This window comes from Momordica charantia (genome assembly GCF_013281855.1).
Source record: "Momordica charantia cultivar OHB3-1 chromosome 11 unlocalized genomic scaffold, Mcharantia_2.0 BLBB01000011.1, whole genome shotgun sequence".
NCBI lineage: Eukaryota > Viridiplantae > Streptophyta > Magnoliopsida > Cucurbitales > Cucurbitaceae > Momordica > Momordica charantia.
In genome coordinates this window covers 12,120,649-12,131,525 of record NW_028275159.1, presented here as the reverse complement: position 1 = coordinate 12,131,525, position 10,877 = coordinate 12,120,649, and the positions used below count along the sequence as shown (strand labels likewise).

The 10,877-nt window shown below is 33.1% G+C and overlaps 1 protein-coding gene across 1 annotated transcript; it reads right to left on the bottom strand.

The window, feature by feature from the left end:
• Positions 1-8,786: 8,786 nt before the first annotated feature.
• On the bottom strand, positions 8,787-10,458 carry LOC111013512 (subtilisin-like protease SBT3.4). Its single transcript, XM_022287959.2, has 3 exons — positions 10,071-10,458; positions 9,887-9,984; positions 8,787-9,217 (listed from the first exon to the last, which is right to left on the bottom strand). Exons 1-3 carry the CDS (start codon positions 10,283-10,285, stop codon positions 9,141-9,143), a joined length of 390 nt encoding a protein of 129 aa, XP_022143651.1. The 5' UTR covers positions 10,286-10,458; the 3' UTR covers positions 8,787-9,140.
• Positions 10,459-10,877: the final 419 nt, after the last annotated feature.

Below are 10,877 nucleotides of genomic sequence, written 5' to 3'. Positions count from 1 at the left end.
ATTCAACAACTCGTGAAGCACTTCATCATCCCTTGCTCCGTTTTTCAGCGTCTTCTCTTTAGTTTCAATTTTCTTTCCTTTAGTTCTTTCTGTGAAGTATAATTTTCCTATGTTTTCAATTCTAGTTTTATTTTCCAACAACTTAGTTTAACATTTTCCTTCTTTTTCTTGTCCGGTGGAATTTAATTTCTAGTTTAAATTATTCTTTTATTCATTTCCAATTCTCAATGAACCTGAATTTTGTTCTGTTTTCGTCGTGAACTAATTTTATTTTTCAACGCTTCTATAAATGTTTTAGCTTATTTTATCATTTAAGTGCAACTATGAAGAAGCAAGGCCTCGACTGCTTCCATTTGTTTAACTTATTGAAAGTTGGTTTTCTTGTTGGCCACTTGGATAATTACATAAGTTTTAACCTAATACTGAATAGGTTAGGATAAAATTGATCTTATCAAATTAAAATGGGAAGTAATATTAGAAATAAAGTTCTAAAACAAAAATCTGGATATAGGATCTCTTACCCATTAACCAGTATGTTGATGTTTAATGGATTTTTAGACTGAATAAACCTTTTCCCAAGGTAGTATTCATTTTTATCAACTTGTTTTAAACTCATGTTTTATAATATTTACTGACATCACCCTGAATAACAAATGAAATTTTTTAGATTTCCCTCCCTTATTTGAAAATATTGCATTTTCTCTCTCCATCCTCTCTCTGTTATCTTTTTGTTTCTCTTTCATCTTTTCCCCTCTTTTAGATCTTCCAAATCTCACTTAAGTTCTCGCTTGTATCTTGCTCAGGTTTGTTTAGTTCGTTTAGATCTATCTCATTCTCGCTCAGATCTATCACACTTTTGGTGCTCTCTCTCTTCTATCACGCTTTTGATGCTCTAGCTCGGTCTCTCGATCTTGCTTGGTCTCTCTCGGTCTCTCTCGATCTCGCTCTCAGTCTCTCTCTCCAAGATTTTTTTTTTTGTAATTAAATTTTAAATTTGATACTTTCATTTGATTAAATTTTAAAATAAGGAATGGAAACCGAAATTGGATGGGTTAAATTTGAAATCAAATCATAATTAAAACTACGAAGATTAAATGAGAGATTTAAGGAGATTAAGGAGAGATTTTAGGAAACAAATTTGAATGTCAATATCATCCCTTACTAAAATTAAGGAGATTGAGGAGCGATTGGATACAGTTTCTCTCCCTTCAAATTTTCAAAATTTGTAATTAAAAAAAATCTTTAATGATTATTTGTTAATCATTTTGATTTTGAATTTGACCAACTATTTTGAAATTTGTTTATTTATACCATTCTGGTTGATTTAATATTGTTTATGATTTCATTTAAATTAACCAAAATTTATTATTATTACTATTATTATTTTTTAAATAAATGAGATTTTATTTTAAAACATTTAAAATTGTTTACTTTATAAATTTGTTTAAGTGGATAAACATTCATTGAATGATTTAGGAAATTTATTCATTTATAGATTTTAAGAAATTAAATTATTTAACCAAATAAATTAATTAATGGGTTGTCAATTAAATGTCTTTCTCGCTCTTCCTCTTATCTCGGCCTCTCTTTCTTGCTCTCTTCTCTCGGCCTCCTCTCTCGCTCTCTTATGTTGGCATCTCTCGCTCTCTCTCGGCCTCTCACTCTCGCTCGGCCTCTCACACTCTCTCTGTCAACCTCTCAACTTCCTCCTCCCGGAGCCTTCTTTTCTACCTCACTTGTAGGCTTTGATACATGCACCCTCAATGATTATTGAAGGTTACCGGAGTCATGGAGGCTACTGGTTAAAAAAAAGTGTAGGGGTTGCTTGTTTCAAAAATAAAAATGAAAAAGGAAGGGAGGAGGGGTGGCGGGTGATGGAGGATAGAGATGAGAGATTTAGGGTATTTTTTTGAATAAATTGTTTTCTGTGGTGAGTAAAGAAGAAAAAGAATAATATTAATTAGAGAAAAGAGGGAGAAAGCATAAGGAAAAGAGAAATCACAAGAAAATTTTAGGAAGAATGAGAGAAAAAGATCCATAGTTGTAACAGAAGCGAAAGAGAGAAGAAAAAAAGAAAAAAAATCTGGAAAGAGAGAAAGAGGGAGATAGAGGGAAGAAATAAGAGGGGGAAATATAAAATATTAATGGAGGGACGGTGAGGGTCATTTGGTATACAAGTGATGTCACCCAAATATTAGAAAACATGAGTTTTGAAAAAGATGGGTAAAAATCAATCTTGGGAAGAGTACTATTCACCTTGCAAAACTCATGTTTAATTCACTTAGGATTCAAGCCTATCATAGACATATGCAAAGGCTAGCCTATACTCCTAAACAACTGAAAGCAGTTCTAAATAGGATGTGACAAAATCACTTGGGAAGAAAAAGCACATGTGGCAGGTGACGTGACATTAACAGTCAAATTATGGTGACGTGGCAGTGATGTGGCAAAATCGTGAATCAAAAATTTTGCTTACATGGTGGTGGATGATGTGAATGGATCATCTGACGCCACGTGACATATTCAAATTTAAAGAAATCAATAGTTTCCACAAATTTCTTTGAATCCACAAATCTTCTCAATCTCCATGATTCTTTGTCAATCTCCACGATTTTTTCTGAATCTCCACCAATTTTTCTAAATCTCCATAATTCTGTCTACATTTTTTCTTATCTTTCCTTTTAATCTCCACCACTCATCCTTTGTTGTCCTTAATTCAATGGCCGAAATTCATCCTTGAAATTATATATAAAGCCACCAACTTCGTTCTCCTACACACCAATTATCAAAATAAACATTTTTCTCTCTTCAAATTATTTTCTCTCAAATTTCATTCTCTCCACACAAAAAGTTGTCTATATATATATATATATATATATATAAAGTCATCCTCGAAATTATATATAAAGCCACCAACCACCAACTTCGTTCTACTACACACCAATTATCAAAACAAACATTTTTCTCTCTTCAAATTATTTGCTCTCTCTCCACACAAAAAGTTGTCATATATATATATATTTTGTGAGAGATACGTTATAGTGTGGCTTTTTAGCCATTGCTTTAGTGCAAAATTTATAAATCTACCTTAGTGAGGTATTTTTTTTATTGTTTATTTTATTTCATTTGGGATTTTGTATTAAGGTATGAGTGCACCTTGGGATTGTGAGAGTAGTTTGATCCTAAACTAGTGAAAAGGATCGTAGTGGTTTGATCTTGAACTAGTGAAAGAGATCATATAGGTTGGGTCCTGAACCTGCAAAAGGATTGTTAGGGGGTTTATTGTTGAGCTTGCAAAAAGAGTGGTCGATTGGTTTGGTTCACACCTGCAAGAGAGTCAGTTGCAGCAAAATACACAAGAAGAAGTCGTAGTGGGCTTGGATTTCCGAACCACTATAAAAAAATCCTGGTGTCTTCTGTCTTTCTACTCCTTAATTTGTGCATTTAATTTCGTTTTATTTTTGTTATTCTTAATTTTATTTTTAAAATCTAAAAAGTTAGTAAGCAATTCTATTTACCCTCCAATGTTACCATATCAATCCTACATTACTTAAAAAGAATCGGAATTAAATCTATTACCTTAATGGTGCATGTTAACAGAATTAATTATTAGGACTCACTACAAATAAAGAATGATTCCTAAAAAAAGAGTAGTAGTAATCTCACTATTGTTCGATCAGTATGACAACCCTAGAGCGGTGAATAGGATTTAACTAAACTTTATAAATTTTTTAATACGGTGGACCCAATTTAAACAAATAAGTAAATTTTTTTTATGAACAAATGATTTTAACACAAAATTAAACAACAAATTAAAAATACAAACAACCTAATCAGTTTCACCACCCAAATAATTCAAATACAAATATTAACCATAAACATGAATAACAGATTCGAACATTTAATTTCATGCAATTTGTAATAAAGAAAATTAATTGCAAAAATTAAATAGAGAGAAGGGTTAGAGAAAATGACACCGAAAATTTATAGTGGTTCGGCCACAATCGGCCTACTCCACTTCCCAAGCTCCTCTTGGGTGTTCACTAAGAAACTTTGACTCTTTCCATGACTTAGAGTCCAACCGGTACAATGTTCTTTTGTGGGAGCAAGAACAAACTCGATCCTTTCCACGGTTTAGGATCAAACCGTTACAACGCTCTTTTTCGAGCTCAAGAGCAACCCTTACAAAGATTTGAAATTTGAAGAACGAACTTACAAACTCTCTCAAGAGTAGATATACAAATTTTTGTTCACAAATTTGTAAGAAAAATTCTTACAAATAAGACCCTCAATTGGCTAAGAGAAATAAAATTGGAAGCACAAATATCTCTCAAATAAAATCTCCCACAACAAATTTAAAAGAACATTGAAGCTTTTGGAGAGATGAACAATTGATGAATTGAAGAGAAAATTGAGAGAGAAAATGTTGTTAAAATTTGGGAGAATGAGGGGTATAAATAAAGAAGGAAAGGTGGATAAAAAATTGGAAATCGAAATTGAATTTAGACCATTGGATCTTTAATCATTGGAAATCAAAGGTTGATATTTAATTGACTAATATATATATATATATATCAAACTTCTCCAACCACACTTTTCTTTCTCCTTTTTTTTATTTTTTATTTTTTGTTTTTATTAGTTGAATTAAATGAGTTTTTTTTCATCAAGTTACCGTGGGTAACTTTTATATATACTAGTAAGAAACACGTGCGGTGCACGTGAAATTTCCTAGTTTTTATTTCTACGTTTAAAAATATAAAATTTAATTAAATAGTTAAAATTTATAATATAATTTGGTTTTTTTCTCTAAATGTTTAACTCACCAAGTTTTTTCATATTTTCAATGTTTATCTCATAAAACAACGTCTCAATAATTCTCATCACCCATTGATGTGGTTAGTGTGACTAAAAGTATTATTCTTCAATTACTTAAATTTCTTTTAAAAAAAAACACATATTCATGGATTTTTCATCATTTTTTCCCCTAAACATAACAATAAATAAAAGTAAATACAACTTTGTTTCAATTTCTTATTTGAGTCATTGAAAAATAAAATGACAAAAAAAAATAGTGAGACATAGAGATACGTTTAGGACAGCCATTCTTTGCCATATTTGAGTTCCAGTCCAATTCCTTGCCTTAGCTCATCAGGAATGCCAACCACAGCCATGTTCCGATGGATTGCTCCGGCTATTTTCATCACATGATGATCACCTTACCAAGGAGGGGGTCATTGAGAGAGTCCTCGCGGTTATCAAGTGTCATCCCAAAGTGGATCCGTCCAAGGTGATTCGACCTTATCAGTCATTTTCACTTTTCTTTTTCCAGTTAATTAAGTCGTTTGGAAAAAAAAATTAACTGAAAAAGTTGTATTCGATCAAACAACTTAACTAAATATAAGAAAACACAAGACATTGACTAAAAGAGAAAATTTACCTACCGAAAGAGAAAAGAAACTCAAGTTTTGATGAAGAAAAAGTTGGGAGAAAGAGTAAGAAAAAACTCTTTATATAGGTGTAAAAATAAAAAGTTACGAAACTTTTGAAATTCTTTATTAATTATAATTCAAAATAAGTTATAACATTTTAACATAGAAATAAAAAGACAAAACTCCATATTCTAACTCTTTATATTCTAACCTTTAAGAGGGAGAGTTTATTAGAAAGACAAAATTAATTTGAGAAACGTAAAATTTGTAATAATGGAGATTAAATATTTTAAAAGAAATGAAAAAAAAAAAGAAAGTGGCGTGGGAGGGAGAGAAACGGGAGTGAGAGAAAATTTTATATTTGAAGGACAAAATTACCCCCAAAATATCTATGGGAATGTTGAAATTAAAAGGGCAAAATAGGGAGAAAAAGTTTCTCCCTATAGCCCCTTTTATATATACTATAGATATATATTTTTTCTTTTTTTTTCTCTCTTTTCTTTTTATTTCCCTTTCATTTCAATTTTTCTCTTTCCTTTTTTTTAACACCAAGTCACATGTCAGCATTTTAGTGGACCACAGTCGCCATGTCATCCACCACAAGTATTTTTCTTTAAACTTGTTTCAACCATAATTTCTCCGTTTGAGCTCCGATTTGGATAATTCAAAATCCATTGTAATCTTTGTAACGAGCTCGATGCTGTAGACACTTCAAAATATTAAAATTGTCAAATAACATAATTAAGTTTGTTATCATCAAAATATTAATTAATTAATTAATTAATTTGAGATTAAGGGCCAAAAAGCCAACAACTACTCTCGAAAAACTTTATGAATCTCATCTTCATTCTTTATTCCATGAGCCATAGAAGATTTTAATTAATTACTTTACAACGTTTACCCTTTCTATTTCATCTATTAGCTTCTATTTACTTCAATAATTGAACGGAGAAATGATAATAATTCAAGAATGAGATGTATTGGTGGTAGAGGTGAGCAAAAGGTTCCTAAAAAACTAGTCTGATCCACCAAAATTGGCAAAACCAATGTGGGTCGGCTTGTATGGTTTGGTCAAGGTTGATTTTTCCAACCATAAAATCAAAAATCAATCAATCAATCTAGTTGAAGGATAAAAAACATCGACATATATCTTATAGTATGTGTTTGATCGTGAAATCAACCAAGCTCAGATCCGTAAAGCTCGGATGAGGTGTAATGAAGCTCGAAGTACCTGCAAAACAAAGTCAGCACTCTGACGCTCTTGTCAGTACACAATCTCATCTACTGCTCTACAGAGATAGTTTCGCGTACCTTGTGTGAGAGGCGGAGGTCTCTATTTATAAAGATGAGCTTCCAACATGACTTTCGACAACACTCCAACAGTTCTTCGACCAAACATGGCGTGTTGTTGAAGAACATCCTCGTTGTCTTTTGATCCACAGGTGCACTTGTCGAAGTCAGCTTGTACCTAATAAAGCCCTGCCAAAAAGGTAGAAAGTAGCTCAACTCATCTTTTAATTGCTAAGCTTTCAAGATTTGAATTAATCCGGGGTGCAGTCAATTACTCTTGTTGTTTTATATGATGTTGACATATGAAAGGTGATAGTTGGCCTCCAACAGTCTGCGATACCACTTTGGAAAACCACCAATGATTTTCGCCACTGGTTTTCTAATTAATTCAAATTTTTGAAAAAAAAATATTTTAATTCTTTTAACTTCTACTCACTCTCTCATCCCCCTCCCTCTTTTCTCCTGGATTTTTTTAAATAATGTTTTTTTTAAAGCAAATGGCAAAAATAGTATAGGTACAAAACTATTTTCAAAACTAGGTTAGCTAAAGCAAAGTCATTGACTGCAATTTATATATATCGCAGCCAATGGCAGCTATTTGGACCCAAATTGCAGTCATGACATACGATTTAGGGCTAAATAGCGGTCATTGACAGTAATTTCATGAAAGCTTCTTTATGACATGGTCCCAGTTAGCGAACAGTTGGAGCCACGTCTCGCTACGACTTCCATTCTGACACAAGTCTTGCTAGGGTTTTCTAGTGGGCACACTCGTGGTCCCTCTTCCCACATTTTTGTCCCCATTTGTTTTCTTCCTCATTCCCCTTCCTCCATTGTCACCGGCGTCAAGCTCTTACCGTCACCGTCGCCACTTCTTTAACTCATATCATTGGTCGCCGTTCTTTTACCGTCCGCTGTCGCCACCGATCCTTAACCTCTCGCCATCGGCTGACGCTCCTTCACCTCCGCGGTAGGTATTTTTTTTAATTTTCTTTTGCTTTATGTTTTTTTTTTCATTTACCCATGTGTGTTTCTTTTAAGTAATATTCTACTCATGTGGTAATATTGTATGTATGTGTGGGTGTATTTATCTTTTCTAAGTTAATTTTTATATCTATTTTAAATTGTTATTTAAATGATTCCAAATTAGTTTTAGATATTAGTTTCGTAACGTGTTACAAATTAGTTTGACTTATATTAAATTATTTTGGAACCTAGGTTGATTCACGTTAGTCGATATTGTAATGATGTCCAAAACTGCAAAACACCAAGCGACAAAAACCGACTTGTCGATGGTTCGTGTCGATTTGAGGCCAAAATCAATGTCCAACGACCAACAATCACCCCCTAATTATTAAAGCCCACCATAAATTTGAGAATCACCTTCACTCGTACGAGTTAGAAGCATAAACTCTGAGGATGATTTTTTTTTTTAGGGGCAGAATCAAATAGCTCAAAATGATGTCACAAAATTTTATGGGTTTTTTCTTTTAAAAAACTTTTCTTAAAATATTGGTCAATTAGAATCAATAATTAGTATGACTTTTTTTTTTCATCTTCGATCAATATATGCCGAGCTAGTCGAGCGATGCTGAGAACTTTGACTAATGCTTGATATAATTTTAGCCAATCCAATATAGCCAAGGTAGATAGAATCATTAATTTTATGATTGCAGTCAACTACTACTCGACCAGTCATTTTAAAGTCCGACAATTTCTTAAAGTTTAAATCTCATCTTGATTTTTGAACTTAGTTTTTTTTAGTCTCCTTAAACTTTCAAAATATCTATTTTAATTCCATAAAAATTTTGATCTTGGTCGATTCGACTCATCACATATACATGCATTAACATGCTATTACAATCACAAATGTCATTTTATTTTTTAGTTCAAGAGGACATTTTAGAAGTTCATCTACCAAAATAAAATACTTTCAGCAATTTCAGAACCGAAATGAAACTTAAACCAATATCTTATAGCTAACTCTAATAGGCTATGTTTTGCTTCCCTCCACATGCATCTTTATGTCATCAAAAAAGAGAATCGAGGAAAAAACAAAACAAAACCTTCCTCAGCAAATCATTAGCTTCATTATCAATGGCCAAAGGCACATGAACACATATTATTATAGCAAATAGATACATTTTGAGTATGGAAAATACTTGCTCCTCGCTGTCCTCACCACCCTTAAATATTTGACAACTAAGAGAGAAATGCAAAAACATAAAGATTTTTTAGAAAATGATGCGTTGATAAATATTTAACAATGGTAAGGACAAAGTTCCGACAAAGTTCCTCCTTACTAGTGAGGAGCCGAGTATTTTCCTTTGAGTATTCGGTATTATGCACAATATAGACAGAATTCACTTTTGTTAGGCAACAGACACACCAATATTTCCAGGGAAAGAACTTGATGTTCTTCTAGTCAAGCCCTTCAGCTCCTCCACCATGCAGCTCATGAGCTTCGCTGTTCACAACATTTAAAACTCCTGGTTGTTCTGCCAAGTCCCAAAATAGAAAAAACTTATGGTAACTGTGAGGATTTATCACTCTAAGATGAAAATCTAAATGTATATGCATACACCACACACGTTATTGACGGTTTTGAGAAACTTATCGATGCTCCTGGGATATATAAGTTGTAGAGATATGGAAAGTAAATGCAAAGAAATCCCACTAAACAATAAGAACTACATAGAATCACAGTTCAAAATTCAATCAAGCTTAGAAATTAAATAGACACAACCATCTAGCTTATTAACTAAATTTATGATATAACCTTTATTTTTATACCACCCAGGAAGACTACGACTTAGATTGAAAGATCAAACAAGCATCAAACAGGAATCCAAACATGTGACAGAGTAAAGGGACAATCAAAATCCTGATCTAACTCATTGCATAATCAACAGACAACTTCAAGAACCTGCTCGAACCAAGCAAACTAGCGGTTCAAGACGCTTTGAAATGCACAAAACTAGAAAAATGTAGATAACAGTAAGCTCAATATATCATCCATTATCCGTTTCATATGAGGAAGTAAATTTTCATATCCCCAGCTCCAATGTATGAAATTCTTTCAGAAATCCACTAAATAGACGATGATCAAGCAATGATAGGTAAACGACGAAGAAATTGAAGCAGATGATGCTAAGAGCGGGACTTACTGGAAATCTTCGCGACCTGATCGGGAGTAAGCCGAGCGGAGAATCCACTGGCAGCATTGCTGTAACTATACACAAGAGCCTCTTTAGCAGCCTTTTCACTGAAAATCAACAGATTGTACCAAAATTCATCGTCAATTTCCACAAAGAAGGGGGAGAATAGAAGAGAAGAGAGGAGAAGAAATACCTGCCGAGAACCGAAGCTAGGGTTTGGATGTGATAGGCCTCAGGCTCCACGCCGCGAGGCTTCTCCATGAAAACGATATGCACCGCCGGAGAAGCGGATTTGGATTTGCCGGGCATCGCCGCAGAGCTAAGAACCAAATTCACAGAAATCGAGCATAGCACAACAATATATATGCAAAACGATGAAAAATTCGCATTCGCCATTGCCATTGCCATTCCAAGTTGAACGATAATTGGACAGAGAATCAAGACTCTGAACAGATTTTGAGACCTTAGGGAGATGAAATCGCGGGAGAGACTCCCGCTTCTTGTACAATGTCTTGACCTTCCTCTGGCTCTGGCATCACTGCTGGATTTTATGGATTTTTGGTTTTTCTTTTTTCCTTAGCTAAATATATCCCATCATCATTTTTAGAGACGGTTTGTATTGTTTGGTGCAAATTCTCACGTTTGAATTTGTGGTAATCTAAAAAAAAAAGAATTCCTAACAATACATTTTACTCCATATTTTGTTAAATTAAAGTAAGAAAACCTATAAGTAATCCCATTTCATGGGGTTATAACTATGAGAAGTTAATGATTGGACAATAAAAGTTATATTTTATGCGTTATATTTGAAAAAAAAATAGTTTAGCAAAAATAATTATTGTTAACTAGTAAAGTCCTCCATTGAGTGTTGTTTATGAGGCTAACATAGACTCTCAAGTAATGAAAAAATAAAGTCCTCCATTAAGTGACGTTTATATTATTGTTGTATGATTGGAGACGAGAAACAGGAAGAATATGCTATCATATATCAAAATAGTAC

Coding starts and splice junctions, on each gene's coding strand:
- LOC111013512 (XM_022287959.2), bottom strand. CDS start 10,285: ATGGCAATGGCAATGGCGAATGCGAATTTTTCATCGTTTTGCATATAT. Junction 9,985..10,070: donor CTAGCTTCGGTTCTCGGCAG/GTATTTCTTCTC, acceptor GTTGATTTTCAG/TGAAAAGGCTGCTAAAGAGG. Junction 9,218..9,886: donor TCAGGTCGCGAAGATTTCCA/GTAAGTCCCGCT, acceptor GGGACTTGGCAG/AACAACCAGGAGTTTTAAAT.